At 41.2% G+C, this 24,117-nt stretch overlaps 1 protein-coding gene across 16 annotated transcripts in view; it reads right to left on the reverse strand.

Moving 5' to 3' along the window:
* Nucleotides 1-24,117, reverse strand: part of CCDC88A (coiled-coil domain containing 88A) — an 81,981-nt gene that overhangs the window by 12,277 nt on the left and 45,587 nt on the right. For 13 of the 16 annotated variants that reach the window (XM_062609288.1, XM_062609269.1, XM_062609259.1 and 10 more), the window contains 12 exons: nucleotides 21,762-21,899; nucleotides 17,867-18,937; nucleotides 17,185-17,312; nucleotides 13,281-13,422; nucleotides 12,472-12,648; nucleotides 11,762-11,923; nucleotides 8,997-9,274; nucleotides 8,663-8,806; nucleotides 6,466-6,652; nucleotides 5,957-6,102; nucleotides 5,276-5,368; nucleotides 4,869-5,083 (listed from right to left, as the gene is read on the reverse strand). In XM_062609288.1, coding sequence (XP_062465272.1) covers nucleotides 4,869-5,083; nucleotides 5,276-5,368; nucleotides 5,957-6,102; nucleotides 6,466-6,652; nucleotides 8,663-8,806; nucleotides 8,997-9,274; nucleotides 11,762-11,923; nucleotides 12,472-12,648; nucleotides 13,281-13,422; nucleotides 17,185-17,312; nucleotides 17,867-18,937; nucleotides 21,762-21,899 — 2,881 coding nt within the window. The remainder of the gene's footprint in view (nucleotides 1-4,868; nucleotides 5,084-5,275; nucleotides 5,369-5,956; nucleotides 6,103-6,465; nucleotides 6,653-8,662; nucleotides 8,807-8,996; nucleotides 9,275-11,761; nucleotides 11,924-12,471; nucleotides 12,649-13,280; nucleotides 13,423-17,184; nucleotides 17,313-17,866; nucleotides 18,938-21,761; nucleotides 21,900-24,117) is intronic. The other 3 variants (XM_062609278.1, XM_062609198.1, XM_062609161.1) reach the window with 1 other exon arrangement.

A 24,117-nucleotide genomic window follows, 5' to 3' on the forward strand; every position in this document is an offset into this window, starting at 1 on the left:
AAGCTACGCTACACGCTATCGTTCTCATGCTTCTGCGTGACAATGACACATGAAAGCTACACTGAAACATGAAAGCTACACTAGGAAAACCTTAACAACCTCAGAAATGCACTGAGGATAATGGTGAAGATGTAACACAGTTTGAAAGTTAAGTGCCAAGCTCTTGGAAAACATAAAGGTAACTTTGCAGACTTACAGAAATTAAGGATTATCTAGCTTTTACTGTGAAAAATAACATTTCTTGAACATAAAGAAAATGTGAAGCAAAAAAAGCTTAAAATGAAAGCAACTAAGTCCAAATTCTGCTTTAAAATCTGCCCACACCATTACTGTTTGAGATTAAGCACTCCTGTAATGCCTTGCCCTGCATCTCTAATAGGACCCAGTCCATTATCAGGCTTCATGTGCTACATTTGTGTGCTAACTGATGACTTTGGTTATCTACTGTCTTGTTGGAATATGACATGGACCTGATGTTCAATCTACTGCTTGTGTGCAGTGATTGTAGTAATCCACTTCAAATCTCTAACAGGAAAAGGAAAGTCAAGGTTTATGGGCTGGAATGGGATTGACCAAATCTTTTAGCTGAAATAGGAGATTTAGAGAAAAATAGAAGAATTAAATCCAAATGTGAGTGTTACTGTAACATTTTGGGAGGGCTAAGAGAAAACTGGGATCTATTCAATATATATAAAATACCAGAAAAGAGAGTTAAAATTACAAATAGTATTGCAAGATAGAGGAGGGGGAAGTCCAAGTGAATCTAGTGCTTAGATTCAGCTCTTCTGCACTAGTAACACTTGCTTTTTCAATCACCAGATAGAGGTGTCAGCCAGCTGCCAAGCACACAGGAGCCACATGCAAATGACTGGCATGGAAAGATCCATAAGGAAATCCATCATGGAATTACCGACCAGCATCCTTTACACAGGTCTGAAAGCCCAGTCTATCAGCCCAAGATCTGCTCACTTCATCTCCCTCAAGTCACTCTTGGGACACATACTTTGTCATTTACACTGGGTTTCTGCATTACCAGCAGCTTGTTATGTAGCAGTTTGGTTTTTAGAGCATTATATATGTACATATGCGTGTGTAAGTGCACACAAACCACCCTGAAAGAGAAGGACATCTCCCTCTCCATCTATACTGGAGAGGGATCCATAGTTCCAATGTCCCTATTATTCTGTGTTTGCACTTAGTGAATTATCCACTACAGAAGTATACAGTATTTGGGTATATATAATCTATACAAATATATTTTATCATGTACATGTAGTTGTATGTACTCCAAAATAAGCAGTTATTTTGGTTTGGGTTTTATGAGACCAATAAAGCTTTCCTGCTCTTGTAGACCCTGAGGAAATAAGCCAAAACCAACACAAACATGGATGCTGCCTGGTTCATAAACAGCAGAGGTACTGCTGAACCTCCCACAAAGGAGATGCGTGTCGGGTATCTAACAGTATATAGAACCCTGCCAAAGGAGCATGAGGCACAGCATCAGACTAGGCTTCTAACAGGTAAATAATGAGGTTTAGCATTAATCCCATCAAACCAAAGAGGCAACCCTGCTCTACTTTATGCCATCATGGTGAAACATGATTCTTTGTGCCTTCTAACCCTTTATAGACACCCCCCCCCCCATCACTCTATAATGCTTTATAGATATCTGATCCCTCTTCATTAAAAACGACCACCCAAACCTTACTAAAAGCACACAGAGGATGTTCAAGACTCGCTGAAGTCACCTGTGGTTCTTGTTCATTAACACAGAAACCTCCCAGAGGGTTGATTTATGGCTCTGAGCAACTGCACCAAAGAGAAAACTCCACTGCAACTATGGCTGTCCTGGAAACCATCCATCAAGACCTGCCCCTTGGCAAAATGCAACCTCCTGGAGTGGAGCAGTTACCTAAGGGAATTCTGCATAGAATACAACTGAAGAAGCATCCTGCACAGAACCACTGGACTGGCCAAGCTACAGCAGGAGCAAACAGGCACCACAGTCTACCTTAGGCAACTTGAGCTCTTTACACCTTTATTCCACCAGGCTTTAAAGCCAGGAAGGCAGAAAGACTGCATCTGTCATAGTCAGCAGCTACTCAAAAACCTCCAGTTCATCAGCTTTTCTTTCTCTTTTCAGCATTCTATGAACATGTTCTTGCTTCCTGAGCTCAGAATGACTGATGAGTACTGCGGAATTCCTCCACTGATCAGGAAACCTCCTGCTTGGCAATCTTCCTACCCCTTGCCAGAAATACTCTGGGGAATTCTGTATGGACGGTATTCAAATCCTCCAATCACTTTGTTCCTGCCACAAGGAAATGCTAGGCAGGCATCTTCTGAATGCTTTGGTAGCACAAAATGGAGCCCAATATACTACTTCTATGCAGCACAGTCATACTACCACTATGACACAATGTGTCCTCCCCTCCTTTCCAGACCACCTCAAGACCCAAAAGGACTTTGAGCACTCTGAGACCTCAGGCGCTGTGGTCTCTGCAGAACAGGGTAACCTGATTGCTGCTCCTAGATCACCTGTCTCTGTAAGATGAGTGTTTCAAGGTCTCTTGAAAAACACCTGCATCAGAAAGTGTCCTGCAGCAGGAAAGCAGCCTCCATCACCAGCTTCCAAAGCAGAAAATCCACAGATCTCACCCAGAGAACCCATCTACCAGCAGTGCTAGTGCAGGATAGTTCAGTTTGGAGTCAGGATCTCCTCCTGCTTTCTGTGACAGGGGATATGAGGTAGGAAACCTACACAGCTCACTTCACGTCAGCTACTCTGTCCTCTGGCTTTGGAGAACACCATGATGTGTGCCAGTGACTGCCACATGGGGAATGTTAGCTGCTTCCCTTGGAACCACCTCCATTCCCAGACACAGGGGATCAGGGTGCAATAGAACCTGTCTCTTCCCATACCCAAAACTACCTTCAACCAGTGTGGAAAGCTACAACACCTGAGCACATGCGTGGACAGGCAGCATCTTAAGAGGTTTTCTCTTTCTTGTAGCTTCTTTCAGTGGAAGCTGCTACTGCCAAGCCACTTCTTAGAGAAAAGAAAGCCACAGTGTGCTGGTATTTGGGATTTACAGTTGTTCTTAAAGCAGGAGAAACAGAGTGCAAAATGTGCACCGTTACTGGTACCTCACACCAAGATACTCCCCTGCTTCGTGAGATGCAAACTGTCAGCACTGAATTGGCACATCAGTCCTCCAAATTCTATCAAAAACTGGTTTCCATGGTGATGTGTAATGGAGGGAGGTTAGGATCCGGGACTAGATCAGCCCTTCCAGTGTATGGAGAAATACACTGGGATGAAGGGGAACATGAACAAAGTCCATGGAGCAGAAATTAATGAGGTCTGAAGAACTTCAAACCTCTCTGAGGATCAGCCATGGTAACTTCAACCGTGGCTCCACCAGGAGGTAACTGCACACTACAAGGTCCCAAGTATCATGCAGAGAAAACTGTCACACACAAGAGCCCTTCCAGAACATGAAATCACTGACACGGATGTGGATGGTCTGAACCAAAGCATGCACACTCTGGATTCAAACTAACACACTTGCAAACACATCCACTGTAGCTTCAGCCGCTCCCGAGTTCCACAAGACTTCAGTTGAGATGTAAAAGCAACAGTTACTCATTTCAGTTCAAAAGTACCTGTTTGGAACCTTAACAGACCCTCACTGAAAAGAGCCAAGTTAGCAAGAAAGTGGTAAAATGTAACCTCAAACTTACTATTGTCTTCAGTTACTAAAAGGTACTCACAAATTGGATTTTTAGCTCCCCTGACATAGTGGGTTTTAGCTTTGACTAAGCTTCTGCAAGAAGTACAGAAGAAAAAAATGCATCATCATGGCACCAATCATTTCTAACACAGCAAATTCAGAGCTGGCACAGAAGCCAGGATACCAATCTGCTGTCTTCTGAAACCCAAGACATCACATTTACAAAAGCATTGCAAAAGTGACTGTTAACACACGCGCAGCCTGATGCTTTTACATGCACAGCCAAAATGCTTTTGGTGCGTAACTATTAAAGGGAATCACTGCAACCTGATAAGGGGGCTGCAGTATTATCGCTCAAGTTGGGAGAAATTGGGCAGTTCATGATTCATGCCACGAGTGGATTACAACAAATATAGATAATAAATGGACACACTGCACAGAATGTGGCCTTTTACAACGGGCATCCTAACGTGACAGCTGTTGGGCTCTTGAAAGGAGAGCAAATTGTGTCTGGCATACTGGATCTATCCCCCCCCTCTGTAACCCTCCTCAGTCTCCCTCAGCCCTTAACTCCAGCCTTTAGGCTTCTCAACAGGTTATGTCTATAAATGGCCTCTTCCTATTGCCTATTCAAAAGTTCTTCATCACTGGCTTTGTGAGATGCTGGACAAACGCCTCCAGACAGATCTATTTGGCAGCTAAAGGATGGTGGCACAGCCACAGCTTGGAAAGCACTTCCAAGGCAAGGGGAAAGGTTCATGCTGGGACAAGAGGGACAAACAGAAAAGGGTTCTAGTGGTGGCATCGGACATTCTACCCAGGATTCTGCTCACCTGACCCAGGAACAGAGCCTGCTTCAGCTTATCCCAGCACTGTAAATGCATTTTAGTATTTAGAGCTGAAGATATGCTAAGAACTAGTTCCTGCCCAAACACTCAAGGAGTTTACAAGAAGTTGGTATAAACCTGTCACTAATAAATGAATTCAGGCTTCACTCCTAAAGACTTAAATCCTCCAAAACACAAATCCTCCAAAACACAGAGCCTTTTCCAGCACCTCTTAACTTTTAATCACATCAGAAACACATTTAGCCAAGGATTATTAATAGAAAAACAAATGGTTTGCAGTACTCACTGCTACTCTTTTTGGTGCCCAAGGTCTGCCCATCTTCCAGAGAGTTGGAGCCCACAGAGGAGCTATCCTGACTGTCCTGGTGGGGCAGCTGCAGGAAGCCCTCACTGGACTCTGAGCGGGTGGGTGTAAGAGTCATGGACTTGAGGCGCTCTCTGTTAACATCCTTCTTGGACTTTATCAGCTTCCTCATTTTCAGAGTGATCCAGTTGCCCCTTCTGTTACCAATGACACAGCACATCGATGGCATTACTGATACATCACTCATACCTCCAGACTCTTCCTGCTTTGTAAGCATTAACACAGACATGATTCTGCTCCCCTGAAGTTTAAAGAGATCTTGATTTTCAGCTGGAGCAGAACAGGCATGCCATGGCTTAGACCTGTGCTTAGATCATGCTCATCAGTACCTTCTTGGTGGAGATGGCTCGTAGAATTTATACTGATCCATTATCTTCTCCTCCAATTTCTCCTTCTGTCGCCGTAATTCATTCAGCTTGTCGCTGTTAACAGAAACCAATGATAATGCATGCCTCAAAAATGCATGTATAACGGGTGAGTAGCACATTCCTTTAGATAGCTGTTCTCTCAAAGGTGTCACTTATGAGGAATTCTTGTGTAAGACATGTTTCTGACTGAAAACTCAGGAAAGATACAGCAAACCAACAGTCTTACGTTTAATGTTATGATATAAACTTGAAAAAAAAACATTTGCTTTTATTACACAACAGAACTTTCCCCCTTTTTGAAGAATAATAAAGTGCTCTAAAAGAATCATTTAGTCATGCACTTTCTCCCTCAAATTCAAATGAGCCCAGAAACCTCGCCTGCAGCACAATGAGGAATACGTAACATATTTAGTCCTCATTTGCATCATCAGCAGTGAACACAGTTGCACTGAGCCTTCAGAACCAGAAGTGTGCTTGCAGTTTATCTGCTTTTCATATATAATTTACATTTGACTTTTAAAAAGAGAAACATTTCAGAAGTAGCACATTTCAGAATGCTGATTTCTATATGAAACAGAAGCTTTAAAGAAGTATTACGGTAACTGCCCTAAAGACAATAATTTCATTGTTTTAAAGACTCACATGTACTGCCTTTGCTCTACATGGAAGAGATCCTTGCTTTCCATATTCTGCTCAAGTAATGTTCTATTCTGTAGCATTAATGTCTGAATTTGATCTAGTAGATGTCTGTTTTCCTCCTCCAGATTTCCTTTAAGCTGGCTAAGCAGCTGTTAAAATACATGAAATGGTACATGCATATATATGTGAGCATATTTACACACAGAGAATCAGATTATCAAGAAAACTGAGGTGTATGAAGGGACTCAAATCAAACAGAAAACTATACCATGACTCAATTGATAAAACCCTCTTTGAGGCTTTAAATAACTTAAATCAGTTTACCTAACACGAGCCCCAGTTTTTGTATTGCCTGCACAAGAGGCAAATTCATGTCTTCAGACCCACTTCATTATCTATAAACCCAGTGATTAATTCTCAAGCACTTCATAAGGTTTTTATGAATCTAAAAATACATTTCTATGACTATTACAGTGATACCAGTCATGATAAATAGCATAATTCCCACATACCTCACACTGATTATTTAGCTTTGTCGATGTAATATCCAGTTGCTGGTACTGTTCCTTGAGTTTGGAAAACTCAGCTTCTAATCGTGTTTGTTCTAGTTTGGAATTGTTCAATAGCGTTTTCAAATTCTTATGGTCTGTTTGGAGAACTTCGTTGTCCCTCAAGAGCTGACTGTAGGTGTGAGTAAGCCTGGAATTAAAAGACATCATAAAGGAATATATGCAGATAGAAGGAAGCGTACTCATGCAGGTAATGACACTTCTCTATGGTGTAGCTCTCTGCTACTCCATAGAACCCATATAACTGTTTGTTGCTTTCACACACTGGAGGTAAGTCATCTCAGTCTAACTTTCCTAGGTATGCATTCTGATTTAGGCCAACCACTCCGTATGTTCTCTGTATGGTTAAAAATAAAGCAGGATTCCTAAATGCAGACATCACAGCTGCTTTTAAGATCCCACTTTTCAAAATACAGGAATCCTACAAACGAGTGAGAATTTCTTCCCAACACAAACCAGTAATTAATAGGAACAATCCAAACTCTGGCAGTGATGCCAACTGTCTCCTGGGCTGCATCCAAAGGAGCGTGACCAGCAAGTCAAAGGAGGTGATCCTGCCCCTCTACTCTGCTCTTGTGAGACCTCACCTGGAGCATTGTGTGCAGTTCTGGTGTCCTCAACATAAAAAGGACATGGAACTGTTGGAACAAGTCCAGAGGAGGCCACGAGGATGATCAGGGACTGGAGCAGCTCCTGTATGGAGACAGGCTGAGAAAGTTGGGGCTGTTCAGCCTGGAGAAGAGAAGGCTGCGTGGAGACCTCAGAGCAGCTTCCAGTGTCTGAAGGGGGCTATAGGGATGCTGGGGAGGGACTCTTCATTAGGGACTGTAGTGACAGGACAAGGGGTAACGGGTTCAAACTGAAACAGGGGAAGTTTTATAAGGATATAAGGAGGAAGTTCTTTCCTGTGAGGGTGGTGAGGCACTGGAATGGGTTGCCCAGGGAAGCTGTGAATGCTCCATCCCTGGGGGTGTTCAGGGCCAGGTTGGACGAGTTGTCCCTGCCCATGGCAGGGGGGTTGGAACCTGATGATCTTAAGGTCCTTTCCAACCCTAACTATTCTATGATTCTATGTTCATAATTGGTTCTGGGCTCCCTCTGTCCCTGCTGGGCCTGGCCATGTCCCTTTCTAAAAACCACCTCCAGCCCCTACTAATCCTCCTCACACAACACCAAAGGTAGTAGGCATTTAATTGTGAGCCTCTTTGCCAGATGAACAAACCTTAATGCCTCTGCTTGAGGGGGGAAGTATCATGCTGTGTAAATACTACTCTTAAACCTAAGTACTTATGGCAAGCTGTATCTCAGTTGCAGGGGTCAAGCAGGGCTTCACCACCTACTGTGCTTCTACTCCGATTGGTATTAACCTCAATTATCTTGTCCCTTAAGCAACTCCTGCGGAGTGGTTTGCTCCCTCTACAGCTCACAACCATGCTGCATCATGCTTGGCCTGCCATTCCTGAAGATAGTATGTGCAAGGCTGCATGGAGACCTCAGAGCAGCTTCCAGTATCTGAAGGGAGCCTATAGGGATGCTGGGGAGGGACTCTTCATTAGGGACTGTAGTGACAGGACAAGGGGTAATGGGTTAGAACTGAAACAGGGGAAGTTTAGATTGGATATAAGGAGAAAATTCTTTCCTGTGAGGGTGGTGAGGCACTGGAATGGGTTGCCCAGGGAGGTTGTGAATGCTCCATCCCTGGCAGTGCCCAAGACCAGGTTGGACAAGCTTTGGGTGAGATGGTTTAGTGTGAGGTGTCCCTGTCCATGGCAGGGGGGTTGGAACTGGATGATCTCAAGGTCCTTTCCAAACCAAACTATTCTATGATTCCATGATTCTAACTAAGTATCCTTGGGATATAATAATTACATTTTGTGGCCTTGAGTTTGGTTTCTTCCTATTCAGTCTTTCTAAAAAGACTGTATCACAGACCAACAAGAGGAGCTGCTGTAAGCTGTGAACTGTAAATGTCCTCAATTGCAGCATCAGGTATTAAGAAATGTGAGAGGATGCAACACTTTGAATGTACTAGCAAGTGCTCAGAGCTCTGCCAATACACATATTCTGTATGTGAATATGTGTATTATTTTATGTGTAATATATTCCATATGCACCACTCCATATGTGACTTCTGCTTTACCTTTCATTTTCATCACGGAGTTTTTTATACTCTGCTGCTACCGTTTCATGCTTTTCGTTTTGCTGCAGCATCTTGTCCTGTTCTACCTTGAGTACCTTCTCCAGCTCTTCCAGCTGCACCTTCTGTTTCAGCAACTGGTTGTACCTGCAAACAAAAACAATATTTAAGTTACTTTTTTGCGGAATGACAAGAAAATATGGAATTTTGGAGAAAAGTTTCAAAGTTTAAAGATGTTAACGTTGCATTTAATACTACTTTTATTCATATTAGTTATACAGTGGCTTTTCCTCCGGAGTTGCAGACCCTCATTTCACTTATGCCCATTAGTATTTACCTATCTTCCAAGTCCTTATGCTCCACCTCCAGGTTTTTGTGTGCAGATTTCAGACTCCCATGCTTGGCAATCAGAGATTCGTACTCGGAAGCCTGGCGCTCGTGCAGCTGCTCCAGTTTCTCATGGTCTTTGAGAAGTGAATCATAGAGCGACTTGAGATCCTCGCGCTCCTTGAGCACACATTCGGTCTCAGTTTCTAAAGCAGACTGCTGGATGAGCAGCTGTGCATTCTGGTTCATAAGAGATGTGCTTTGAGAGTTAAGGGTGGAATTTTCAACCTGCAGTCAGAGACATTTGACAAGAGTTGCAAGTGAATTCCATGGTCTGGATTATCTTTGTCTATCTCCTCCCATTGAGAGATTTCTTGAGTTTAATCCTTAGCATCTTAGCAACCTTCTAGTTACTGACATGGTGGGGACGATACCAAATCATTATTTACCTTCAAATATCTGTTCAAGTGCTGTCTAGATGAGACACACATTTTCCTGACGTGACTAAAATAAAATGAACTTTCATATTGGCATAGTTTGGGGTTTTTTAGTCTTTATTGTACAGAATCTCTATTGTTCCCACAAAATTCTTATTGTACTCACATATTCTTTACAATGAGACTTCAAACAGTAGCATTCATTTAATAGAGAGTAATGGAAATGAAACAACAGCACCTGGAAGGAACCACCTGTATTCTGTTTTACTGAGGAACTGCCTTTCCCGGTTCTCTCCCAACAGCAGTAGTGTCACTTGGTCACCATGTACATGTTGTGAGAGCTGGTGTACAGTTTCTCCACTGATTATGTCAGAAGAGTATTAATGTCTATTAATACGTTAAAGCCTTCAACAGCTGATAGATAAAAAACCCCAAAACAATAACAACAGCTTTCTGTGCCTCTGGATAGCTTGACCTAAACTAATCATTGGAGATCTTAAAAGAATGGCTGATACTTAACATGCTTGTCATCTGACCTGTGTCAGGCTAGATTCCTTCTCTTTCCTATTCAAGAGATGAAAAACACAAACTACTGAGGCTTCTAATGCCCTCAGGGTATCTATTAAGGGAAAAAACCCCAAATCTATCACTCCAGTGCACGCTGTTACTAAGGAACAAATGCCTTTCTGTTGGAACTGCGGCATTCTTTGTTACAGATGAGAAAGCTGAACCTTTCACTGGAAATGAAGTAATGTCTGATGGCATGTGTATGCTGTGAAACTTCCCAGACTGAAGCCCGAGCCTGATGTAGCTCAGAATTCCCAGTTGTCCTTTAAGACATCTTTTCTCTTCTATGCTCCTTACAGGAACTGGAAGGAACAGTAGAATTACAGTTGCCTAAGGACAGTTCTGACACAGTCCACATAGAGCAGCTTAGTCTGCACTTCAGATTTAGCTAATAGTTAAATCACTTTATTTTCATGAACATATTTCACCTTTCTTTTTGAGTCAGAGTTGATGGACAGTTGTCTTGCAACATGCCTGAAGCTATGAGCAAAAATAGCTGAATTTGAGGAAGAAAAGAACTCCCTTTCTCTGTCTGTTGGGTGTACATCACCCAGTCACTGCCAGCAACAGAAATTACATTGCTTGGGGAAGCTCACCACAAAAATACTCGATTTAAAATAAAGGCAAAAAATGCTTCCTTCTCCCAACTCACTGCCTTAACACTTTCCATACCTGCAGTTAATTCATTCTCCAGGTTTATGCAATAGGAAAGGCCCATGCTGGTGTGCAATTCATGACAAAAAGGAGCCATGTAGATATTTCTTTTGACAAATGGTATTACAAAACCCTCAAAGAGTTCTGAATTCCAGAGATACGTCCTCATCTGATTAAAATGGTGCATTTTCCATGCTCACATCCACTAGTTTTTAATGACTGAACAAGACACAGTGCGTGCACCACTGTCCTGCTCCATTCCTGGCCTTGCCAGCCACAAAAGGGAGTGCACTAACCAGATTTCAGTGAGGTAGATGGAAAGTGCATCTGTGGTACAACCACATCCTGCTCTCCAGAAACAGGCAGGAGGATAACTGGAGACGTCCACAAACTGCATTACTCATTACTGTTTACTCATTTAAAGACTCCTTCACTCCTGGACTTCCATCCACCCTCCATCATTCCTGACACTGTTTACTATCTCTGCTGATTTGTGGACTTCGCATTCCCTCTCTAAGTAGTTTTAATTCTCAGAGCTCCAAAAAGCATTACATCCATTAACAAGAATATTTCATTTATGAGAGGAAAACAAGCTATGTATCTAATAACCCTCTGAAAGTATGAGGAATGACAGCTGAATTTTGGCTCTAAGAGCTACAAGACTGTGGGCAATCACTTTTGTAATGCCCATGGTCACTCATTTCTTTGCCTCTGAATTATCTGAACTCAATCTTCACATACTTGCGTAGTTTTTATGTGTCTCTTTGGACACCTTATTACCCTGACCTAGTTTAGAAGTACAAAAGAAATATAAACAGAAAAATATCTTAGAAGACTGGATAAGAGAATTTTCTCCACTCCAAGGATAAAGTTAGGAGTTTAAATTGGACAAACATGAAGGATTAAAATGAACTTCCAGAGATGTTGTTATTCATCAGCAAACAAAATATTGACTGCTTGTAGTGCAGATTATTTGCACATCATTTTCTTTTCCATGTCGGTACCAGAAGCAAAATCTCCCTTTAAATCCTTTATTGCCATTAGCTTTAAATGCTTTTATGTGAAAAAAACCCTCTGCATTCATTTTAGTTTTGAAAGCAGACCAGGAAAATATTACCTGCAGTTTGGCATTCTGAGTTTGTAGAGTTGTATTTTGCTCCTGTAGAGAAACAGTCTGCCTCTGAAGTGCAAGAATCTGAGCCTGCAGATTGCTGTTCTGTGTCTCAAGCTGCTTTAATTGTGTCTTGAGTGCTTGCTTCTCTGCCTGCAGTGTGGCATTCTTAGAACATTAAAGGAAATATAATGAAAATGAGAGTTCAAAGCTGTTTACTGAACCAAAGTTAACACTTAAACTAGAGTTTGTTTCTTCTAAACAAACAAAGCAGCATGACTTCACAGAGATTTACAGTTCTGTTCCAGTGTGTAAATCATCCTGTAGAACCAAGTAGCACAGCAATATTATCACTACAGGTTAAGACTGAAAAAATAGGTAACGAATATTGTACCTATGGAGAAATAGTAGAGAACTCTCCATGACTCATTTAAACAAAGATCATACAAGAGGGATTTAGAGATACTTGTGGATTCAAAAGGGCAAATTCAGGTTTCCACATTTGCTTCTATATGCTGCTCAAGTGCTTTACAGCAGAATCCAGAACAGAATCCAGCAGAATCCAGCCGCTTCACAAACTATATTTAATTCAGATTCTGCTTGGATCATAAAGTAGGTGATAAATTGCATATTTCCTTAAAAATCCTCTCATTTATATTACTGGAACAGCTCACAATAAATACCTAAATCAGAGTAGTATTTAAAACACATCTTACATTCCTCTCCACTTCAATTAATCTATCTTTAACTTTCAATAACTCTCTAGTCGTTTCCTGGTTTTCCTTCTCCCACTTATTGACAGACTGATTTTCTTCCCCACTTCTCGGAGGAGAACTTTGAACCATCCTTTCCTCTTCTTGTCTTTGCTTGAGAGCTTCATAGTTCTTTTTCACCTGAAATTATTTAGGACAACTTACATTAGGTTCAGCCTTTTCCATTTTCTACATCCTAACTGACTACATGAGCATACCGTCTTTCAAAGAACAGAAAGTGCTACATCACTGTGTTGGTAGATCTGCTCTTTGTATATGACTGGGGAGATGATGTACAAGATATTTATGGATATGGATAGCTTAACCCTAATGAGTTTCTGAAGGAAAAAGACCTCTATTTTCTATTTTATTTCGGTGCTTTCAGCTGTATCCCCCCACCTTCTATAAAGTCCTACAACAAACAAGACTGCATTTCAGTTTTGAACCAGCCCACTTGGGCTGCTCATGGCATGTTCAGATCAGAACACGTAATTGAAAATGACTACTTCTGACATCCCAAATCAAATCAGCCTCGGATTATTCATCCACCTGACACATTCTGTGACCAATGAATACACTCAGCAATTTCTCGTGTGATTTCAACACTGGGCCTGCACCACTGCAGTCTTAAAATGCAGTCACGCCTTTGTCCTGCTTTACATCACCTGAACGGTGCCCACCTTTTGTTGTCTCACACAAGGTTGAGTGTGGAAATAACAATAACTGAAATGGGAGTAATTTAATCTTATTGAAAGAAATCACCATTCTCTTACGGTTTTAAGTTCCTGACGGAGCTGCTGGTTCAGATTCGTTGACTCTTCTAAACGTGCCTCCAGAGCAGCAATTTTCTCTTCTTTTATTTCGAGAGACTTCTTAAGTGTGGATTCTAGCTTTGACTCCAAAAGCTTGTACCTACTGGTCAATGACACCACACACACACACACACAAAGTCTGTATTTTAAAGGATTATTTGAGGTATCTCAATTCTAAACTGTTCTGAAACAGTAATCTCAAAGCTACATGCAAAATTGCTTGGATGTTGCTCTATTCAAAAGCATGAAGACACCTCAGGAGTGATAGCAAGTCCTATGTTTAAAACACCAGAACATGAGAGTCAACCCCATTTCTGAATCCTTCTTTCTTTTAAAACCTATCAGAGGGACAAAAAGCCCCGTTGAGCCACAGCAGCAGGGCACTGGCTTTGGATCATTAGCACGTGTGTGATGACAGCACTCTTCTTTCTGGCTCCCCTCCAGTGAATCCAGCGGGGACCTGATCTAAATTAGGATGTGAAGTACTTGGAGAGCAAGATTTTCATCAATTTCCATTTCCTGCCGGCTCACAAAGAGGAGGAGCAGGGAAGGAGATGAACGCAGCACTCTGCAGGTGCATACTCAGTTGATGTATGAGTGTGCAAATTGTGCGCTCAGCCCAGCTGCTGCTATTTTTAAGACTGTTACCACTCCCAGTGTGTAAAGCTGCCATTTTTCTTACTATATTTATAATATTTTAGGGCACCTAAAAACCCCTAATTACATATTTGGGAGAGGAATGGTCAGATTTAGAATATATCCCTTTAGAACAGTTATCTCCTTTTTAGAAAACACTAAAAGCCACACTCATTAATCACTTTTAAGCAGTTCATTCTCTGTACATGTGCTCAGAATCTGGAAAACATCCCACTTCTCCCCACAGTAGGATTAAATAAAGCAAACCACTAATATCCCCCTTTTTAATCTTGACTGCTGAAGAATCTATCAGCTTAGTGAAAGGAATAGACTGCAAAAGACTCCTGAATGGACAAGAGCATTAGATCTAGTCAGGAACTGGAGCAGAAGACCAATGGTAAGAGGATTAATAAGTCGAGAGCTGTCCAGTAGCATCATGTAGTAGGATGAGAATCCTGCATTTTAAGGTCTGACAAGTAATTCTCATCGACTTAAGAAACAGTAGGCAGTCTATGACAAGTAGAATAGACAGTGTTTCATCTTTTTGAGCTGAAGCATACATTCAGTTATACATTACATAGAAAACAAAGAAGGAAAAAGACTAATAGCAGAGAGCCAATATCCAGTTTCCTTTTAAACACCTCATAATCAAAGATGAATTTTCTAACTCCACTGAGATTTGGCTGTTTTAGATTTAGGGTCAACATCCATGAATCTGTTTGCTTAAAGACAACAGCCATTAGAAGGGGAAGAGAAAATGGAAAACACATCAAAGATAACTCATCAGACGTAGTAGGTGCTACCAAGAACATCCAACAGAAACCACAAGCAGCTCTCTCCAAGTAAAAAGAGAGAAATAATGCATTTTTAATTCCCATCACCAACATGAGAGAGGCAGACCAAAAATACACTGAGAAGTCATTTTGGCCATAATGAACGTGATGAAATAATCGCTAATGCCTCACCTATGTAATGATATAAGGAAATAAACCCAGGTACCTTTTGGATGACTGAGGAAGTAGAGAATAATGGAAAGGCAGGAGAGTGGCAGAGCAAAACTTCAACCAATGTTTCCATTTTGAAAACAAATATTGCCCATTCACAATCTCCAACTCTACATGAAGTCTGAGAAGCTGAAAACCGTAGCATAGCCCACATCACTTCACATCTAAAACAATGTGGCCACAAGCCTGAGCTCAAAGATAGGCTTTAAACAGTGTCCCAGGTAAGCTTCAAGGTCTGCTTCCCACATACCTCACCTTGGATCAGGCTGAACAGGCACATCACACCCAAACAGCCTGATGGCCAATTATCACGAACCATCAAATATTCCATCTGCTTTTGTGGTGCTTTCACATGGTCAGTGCTGGACAACCCAGTTCACCATGAACACCCCTCTAGACAGGCGTTATCTCCTGCTGCAAGGCAATCTGCAGAGAATAAGGCATGAGCTGTTCTTACGCAGTGCAGCTGAGCAGCACCACGTTACAGGAGATCTAATGCCAGCAGCAGGCATTTGCCAAGTGCAGGTCAATCAGCATGCAGTGCCTGCCCCCAAGCTCTGCTCTTAATACATAACACAGCAAAAAAGGTGCAGGAGCTCCTTGCAAAAGGAATACCCATTAGAAAAGAAATACAGGGATGTGGAGGGAATGAAAATCAACTTATTTGTGTAATTCCCACACACAGATAACCTGGAAGCAAAGGAAGAAATGAAACGGGTCATGATATGTGCCAGAAGTATGTTGAAAGTCCATTTATGGATTGTAATTTAATGAAAGCTGGATGAAACTCCACATTCCAGAGACATGCAACTCCAAATTTTCTTCCAAATTATACTTTATAGATCAAATGTTAACATCATTTGGTAGAACATCAAGGAAACACCAGTGTTATATGGCCCAATGTCACAAACCAGCTAACCTATGAGAAGTGAACCCACACCAGCTGATCTTTAGGAGTATGAGCACTAGCAAAGGACAAATGCTGTTGTCTGGAAAGGGGATGTAGCCTCATACATTTTTTCATGTAGTATAATCTACAAAAGCACCTTCACAGAACAACATTCTCTCCCTTTATGGGAGCACTCACTCCAACCACTTGGAATCTAGAATACGGGTTAGGAAAACCTTGCTCAATCTGGACTTCTTCATCTAAGCAGTTTAAGCTTCAACCCAGCTCAATGATTGTTCTTTGTCTGGTACATTCGTGCGACACAGTGATGCTTAAACCAGAAGAGATCTCACTAGTCAAGTTCTGGGGACTTTTCTTGACAGAAGAACTCCTGGTCTGTGAGTTGATAAAGGTGGATGAAAGACACAAGCACAAAACAAGAGGTGGTAACAGATTCTTCATACAGGATCCTGGCACCACCCCAGCTACAGAGCACTGGCAGCAAGAAAGAGAAACTGATTTTGATTGGGTGGTGGGGGGATATAGATACAGATATTTTAATGTAGAAGACCCAAAATCAATCTAAATGCTCATGACAATCAGTTATAATGACAGACCATGACAGCAGCTTTTCTTTTGTTCTTCAATAGCACAACTGAATAGCATCCCGAAATAAAGCTTGGCTAGAAGCCCATGCTAGTCTGCTCTTCTCCTGTCACAAGTTTTCCCTAAATCCCTGCAGGACAAGACAGAGCACAACATACAGCAGAAGAAACAGATGTCAGGATAGCAGCTGCTTTATAATGGCAGGTGTGGTAGAGTGATTGAGCCACTATGAAGTTTTGGAGACACTCAAGTACTGGACACTTCCCAACCAGTCTGAGTGGGAAAGCAGCTTCCTTTTGGTAGGAAGAATTAGAAGGAAACAGTGGAAGGAAAGAGTGAGACAGTTTAAGGTAACCACTGCATGACAAAGTGTAAAGACCCTTTCTATCAGTCAAGCAGTCAAGAAAGAAAAAGCCCACTTTGGTTCTATTATCTTTTACTGCCACTGCTCCTGCTGCTAACTTGAACATAAAGCATTTTAATTACACATTAGCTCTATGTACTGACAGACTTCAAGAAATTTCTTGGTGACAAAAAGTGGCAACTCTCTTTCAGAGACAGCTGAATGGAAGAGCACATCAACTACCTTATTATTTCAAAGAACATTGGGTCTATCAATGTGCTTTAAAAAAAATCTCAAGAGTATGCACAAAACCAGCCTGCAGAACTACTTTATGAGCAAAAAAGAGCCTCGTTTCTGCCTGCTCCAGGTAGGCCCTGACATCCTCACCTGTCATCACTGCTCTGCTCATCATGCAAGAGGCGCTCCTTGTTTAAGCCTATTTTTTCAAGTTCGTGGGCCAGTTTTTCTAAATCATTGTTCATTTGTTGAGTCTTCAATTTCTCATTCACCAAGTCCTTGCATAGAGAAAGGTACAGTCAGAATTACCATGTAAATAAAACGATGCACTCTTAATCCTAGAAGCGCCGAGACAAGAGTCTTTTGTGGCTACATGACTTGAATAACTCAATGGTAACTCTCCTTCCCATTCAGCTAGACCAGACATCACACTGCAGCTACAGTGTGACTTCACCCTAGGTGTTCACTCCCTTCCTTGTAGGAGCTCCCTTTCCAACTTGGTTTTGAACATTACAGTGAAGGGAAAGGGTTTCAGCCAGAACCAATACTAACATGAAGCATCTGAACAACATTCATTTAACAAAGGCTCCATGACAATCTGCAAGCAACCTTACAGAATTAAGTGTAATATGGTTCTATTATTCCATTTGATTATTATGATTGCATAAATTCTGATTGTCTAACACTTTCCTTACTGTACCCATTACGGATGCTATTAGTATACAGATTAAAGCACAGAAACTACAAAACACAAGATCTTTTTCAAACACACAGGTATCATTTCTTCACATATCAAACAGGTCATGCCAGGAGGTAACTGATTTCTCTTTACCTCTCTTAAAGTGACAAGGGTTTTCTTATCAATGGTGGCTCTTTTCACGAGTTCCTTGTTTTCTTTTTCTAGTTCTTTCAGGCGCACACACGACTCTTTATATACAACTATTTCTTTAAATAGAGATTTATTTTCCCTTTCCAGGTTACTAATCTTGACATTGTTCTCTTCTAAAGTACTGTCTTTGATTTCTGCTTGTTGGCGAAGCCTCTTATTTTCCTTTTCTAGCTGTTTCTTATCCTTTTCCAGTTGAGAAGTCTCTTGCTCTAACAACTTATTCTCCTTTTCCAACTGCTCTAAGCGCTTACTGGAGATCTTCAACTCCTCCAAGTTCTTTTGCAGAGTCTGATTTTCAGACTCCAAATCCTGCAGTTCACTTTCTAATTGCTGAATCTTCTTATTGCTGTTTTCAAGGGCTTTCTGTAGCCTTTGGTTTTCTGTGTCCAGGCCCTGGTAGCTGACTTCCAAGCGTTCCGTCTTCTTAAATGAGGCTTTCATCAGCTCCAGGCTTTTTTTAAGTTGCTCCTTTTCACTCTCCAGCTCCTTGTTTTCTAATTGTAACTGTGCCACTTTAATGCTTGTACACTTCAAGGATTCAATTGTTCTTCTTAACTCTAGATTTTCCTCATCAAGCTGCGAATTCTCCTTTTCTAAGGATTCTAACTGAAAAGTGAGGTTTTTCAGGCTATCCAAAGTCTTTTTCAGTTTCCTGGTTTCCATTTCCAGGTCTGAGTTTTCTTGTTCTAAGGCCTCAATCTTCTCACAAGTGATTTTTAAGGTAGTGATTTTCTTCTGTAATAGCTCATTTTCCTTCTCCAGACGATGCAGCTCATTCTCCAGTTCTTCTGCTCTCTCCCCTTTCTCTTTATAGTGCTCCAGCTCTTTCCTGACTTGTTTCTTCTCAAATTCAACCTTATTTAACTTACTGCTGGTCTCTTTAATGGACTCGTGAAGGATTTTATTTTCCTTTTCAATTTCTTTCATTCTGGCTTCAGCACTGATTTGGGAGCGTTGTCTTAGAGAAGCTACAGTTTGATTCAAGTGTTCATTTTCTTGTTCTAACAGCTTAATCTAATTTGGGTAGAAAAACAGTAAATTCTGGTGAGCAATATGCCAACAAGTAATTATTTCCATATATAAATGGAAAGCTACTAAGAGTAAATGATTCCATCATATTTCTCTTTCATTTTAGGTTAAAACAAGAAATGTCCTTTTACTCTATTTATTTGAATTAAAGTATTTATTTGAAACTTTATACACACTGTGTATGTACACAGGTGCAGGCTTGACAACAAAATAAGTCAAAGTGAATCTTCAAGTCTCTTCCTCTTGGCTATTAGTAGATAACATAAAACCAAAACTAACACAAGCACAAAGCTCAGTCTGCTTCTCAGCATCGTTTCAGTTTCATTGGTGTTTACCAGACTTGGATTATTTCTCTTCAACTCTAATTCCCAGAGCCGTGTGGCCACAAAAAACAAACCTGCAGTCAAGTTCTGAACCAAACCTGACGTGGAGGGAGGTGTGAGAGCCACAAAAGCGCCTTTATTTCACTTGGAAAAAGTACTGTGGGATACGAGGGCATCCTGATCACAGACAGTAACACTTGGGGAAGAAACACAGCAAAGTTCCATTAAGTTTTGAGTTAAAAAGAACCCTTGGACATGATGTTCCACAACAGCTTCCAGAGAAAGTAAATCATATTGGAACTGAGTTATTTTCTTAAGCAACATATTCCCAGATCTACTACAAGGATAAAGGCTGAATTTATGTCTTCATTTTCAGTATTTCAGTGTTTCTTGACTCTTCCAGTTACTCCAAATCACTTGAAACTATTTGGGTGTGTAACAACAGAGAGCAAAATCCAGCAATTTGTTTAGACTGATATTTAAAGAAACACTAATAACAAAGCATAAAGGATGCTTCAACAATAAACTGCTTGGGAGAGAAGCAAAAGTGCTGGTTGCTCTGAGAAAATTATAGACTATTCTTTCATATTCAAGTCTGAATGCAACTATTAATTACAGGGTCTACAGCTCCATCCCAGCAATGATAAACTGTTTTGAAGCCATTAACTAGAAACTAATAAACAGGTGTCTAAAAACACAACTTCCATACAATCACAGAATGGGTTGGGTTGGAAAGGACCTTGAGATCATCCAGTTCCAACCCCTGCCATGTGCAGGGACCCCTTCCACTACAACAGGTTGTTCCAAGCCCCTGTGTCCAACCTGGGCTTGAACACTGCCAGGGATGGGGCAGCCACAGCTTCTCTGGGCACCCTGGGCCAGCATCTCAGCACCCTCACAGGGAAGAGCTTCTGCTTATCTCTGACCTGAACTTCTCCTGTTTCAGTTTAACCCCATCACCCCTTGTCCTATCACTACAGTCCCTAATGAAGAGTCCCTCTCCAGCACCCTTGTAGGCCCCCTTCAGACACTGGAAGGCAGCTCTGAGGTCTTCACGCAGCTTCTCTTCTATCTTACTGCACATGAACAATTCCTTTCCATCAGCTCTGCCTCTAGAATCCAAACTAAACAAAAAATCATGATCAATGCATCCATAATTTTGATGAAATCCAATAAACCTTGTAGAGTTGACTCCCAGAAGTTTCAGCACAGGATTTGTAAAAGACATGAAAGCTGCTGCTAACCCATCACAGCTCCTAAGTATGTTATTTCAAGCAGAAACAGTCCCACTGAAATGTCAGTCCTACTCCAACACGTTTACAACAATTTATGTATGGCTGAATTGGGACTTAGGACTTATTCCAGAAAGTCTTAGTTCTTTTCTCCCTGGAGTACACTTCTAATACAATGAATAAATCAATTTTTATAGCAATTAACACTTCTAAACAAGACAAGCTGGCTTATTTTCTTTAAAGTTATCCCTACTGTTCTCTTTAACTGAAAGTAAAGCTTCAATGCCAAGCTTTTTTTCCTTTCTTTCCTATGTCTGGAATTTTATTTACTGATTAAATTGGGCCTTTAAATCTATCAGGATCTTTGAAATACAACATTCTGTATTTCATAATGCTGTACTTTAAAAAGATGCTGATCTCATCAAGAAGGATCAGTGGAATGTATAAAAGGTAACTGCAGTTCTGATTCTGAAGAACTTGATTACTAAATATGGGGTTTCCAGAAGTTTCCATAACTCCTGTGTCCTAATGACTGCCTTCCACAGGCCCCCTGAATTGCTCTGCAAAGCCCTTGAGAAGGTGTTAGCACCCATTAGACCCAGGAAAACCAGCGACATCCAGAAAACTCCCAAATACAGCTCAAATCTTTTATAAAGACCCAGTTTCTGGTGACCAAAAATACATTCTGCCATCCACCTATAAGCCACAGCTAGAAAACATTCCAGTATAGGGAATATTATGAAGCTGGGTATGAGGGATCCTACCCCAAACAAACAAGACTACGGGTGACACAGGAGGAACGGTCAGCAACAGAGCAGCTCTGCTACACTGGTCTGGTCCCTTTGAGGGACAGGCTGCTGTAATTCTCATTAGTACTCCAGCATTACTTCAAACACTGCCCAGCTGTCTGGAACCTGTTTTCCTCCATTGAGAGGTGCCTGGCTTACCTCCAAAGTTCCCAGTTTTCTGTTTTGGCTGAGCTACGCCCTCTAAGCAACCACAGCAAATGCACAGCCCACGAAAGCCACAGCAGCATTACGGAACACTAAGAGAGTTCTAAAACTAACAGTCAAGCCTCAGCTAAAAATGAGTCATGTCTCTCAGTGCCTGCAGGTCTCAGACAAGCTATTTTGCTGCAGATAGGTCCTTTTGGCAAGTCTGCTACATTGACAATCCCTGAATGCCTGCAAAAAAGCACAGGAAGAGAACAGTACAGCGCAATGCAGCATTAAGACTTTCAATTCTGCTACTCACTTGGCGCTCTGAGTTTTCTCGAAGTGCTTCAAGTGTCTTTTCAAGCTGTGCTTTTTCTTTCATCAAATCCTTACTCAGATTTTGACTGTTCTGAAGACTTTGTTTCTCTTGGCTAATTTCATTCTCTAGCTCTTCAAGCTAGGGAAAAAGAAACAAGCTTTTTACAACGTACTTACACATGACAACAGCATTGCTCTGAGCTGGGTTGGAGGTACTCTTATAAAAACGAATAAAAAGGTTAAAGTTAAGAATAACATGGAATTTTCTATTCTTTATCTGAAACAATTCATCTCTTCTAGGAGTAAATTTCTTTCTGCCAGACTTTTCCCTGGCTCAGTCTGTATCTATAAAGTACTTTTGCATAAGAAAAACATCAGATTTTATTAGGCTCTGGATACCTCTCCAAGCATCTTTTTTTTCTCTTAAAATTCCATTTTAGTGAGATTTAAACTGTTCCTCCAAGTCCCTTTTAACTGACAAGGGTTGAGTGTTTAATTTTACTTAACTCTTTCAAGAGATACTATGATGATTCCTTGGGAATTAAACACAGAGGTTTGTTCTGGCGAATGGTTCCAGCCTGCAAAGCTGCCAGACAACAAAACTGCTCATAAGTGAAAATAGACAAGTGTGATTTTTCTCATAGGTATAAGTTGTAATTAGTCACTTAAAAGCAACAGACACATTGTATTTTTAAAGAATCATCTGCTGGAAGGGTCATATTCTAACTCAAGTCCATTGATGCATTACCCGATCCTAGAGGAGTTCAGACATAACTCAGCTCCCAGGCAGGGGAACACCTTTAGAAACAAGTTATCTGAATCATGCATTATATTGCTGCTAAAGAATACAGAGAAATAAAATCACAAAAGGTAGCAGAATGGAACTTGCAAAAAGCATGGCAACAATTAGGCCGGAACCTGAATGAAATCCTTCTCTTGAGATGAGAATACTAATGTTTGACCAGTCTTCTGCTTCCCTCTCCTTCTTCCCCTCAAACTCAGATGTTCCTGGTCCCTTGCTTAGCAGGCCAGTGCACATTTTATAGGGATATTGGCACTTTCACTGTTTTTTGCAAAGGAGAAGACAGAAGCAGACTATGTGTTCAGGATTCAGAACACATTTTGTTCTACTTTCTGCTGAATTGATCACCATTCAGAACATTGTTTCTAGGGGCAAGTAAGGCAAAGACACATTGCCAGACATCCAGAGTGGTAGGAACAGTGTCAGAAAATCACAAGAATCTACTATTGCTTGCTTCTATAGAATCAGAGAATGGTTTGGGCTGAAAAGGACCTTAAGATCATCCAGTTCCAACCCCCTACCATGGGCAGGGACATCTCACACTAAACCATGCCACCCAAGACTCTGTCCAACCTGGCCTTGAATGCTACCAGGGATGGGGCAGCAACCACAGCTTCTCTGGGCAACCCATTCCAGTGCCTCACCACCCTCACAGTAAAGAACTTCTTCCTTATCTCCAACCTGAACTTCCCCTGTTTCAGTGTGAACCCATCACCCCTTGTCCTATCACTACAGTCTCTGATGAAGAGTTCCTCTCTAGCATCCTTGGAGCCCCCTTCAGACACTGGAAACTGTTCTGAGGTCTCCACGCAGCTTCTCCAGCTGAACAGCCCCAACTTTTCTTGCACATTATATACCTACATCTTATATATATACATTACATAATGTACCTCATATACCTATTCCCTCTTTTGCACACTCCTAGCTTCATTCCAGTACTGTGCAGAAACCCAAAGCAGCACAGAGGCTGCTGCAAAACTCACCATGCTGTTAAGAAATCAGGAAAAGCACAGGAGCGTGGAATACATGAGGGATTTCCTTCAATTTAGGATTTTTAATGATCTCTTTCCCACTCCAAGAATAGCCTAACATCTGAAATATTGCTGAAGAAAAAGCTATTTCATTTCACTCCGCTGTAATTAATTCCCATTTTTTATTCTCTATAAATATCACTAAATGACTCTACTTGATACAGATAATTTGGAGAGTAAAATATTGTAGATCAGCACAGATATATCTGACAAACTCCTCTAATTCACTTGCTCATCAGTTCCCTGGCCCATCTTCTCACTTTCTCAGTTATGAATGAGGATACATGACCAAGTTTTCCGTTTAGCCCTACCACCCTTCACCCCTACACACATAATTTCCCCTACTCAATAATTACAGAAATCAATGTAAGGTTATCAAGTATCTTAAAATACTTTCATTACTTATCATGTCCCCAGTATGTCAGTGATTTTTTCCCCAATGGTGTAACACCATTCTGAATAAAATGGTCACAGACTTACATCAATGAAAAAGCTTACCCAGAAAACACAAAAACCTCTGAGGT

Source organism: Pezoporus occidentalis, unplaced genomic scaffold (genome assembly GCF_034315485.1).
Source record: "Pezoporus occidentalis ecotype Australia unplaced genomic scaffold, CSIRO_AGI_Poc_V1 ctg10, whole genome shotgun sequence".
Lineage (NCBI taxonomy): Eukaryota > Metazoa > Chordata > Aves > Psittaciformes > Psittacidae > Pezoporus > Pezoporus occidentalis.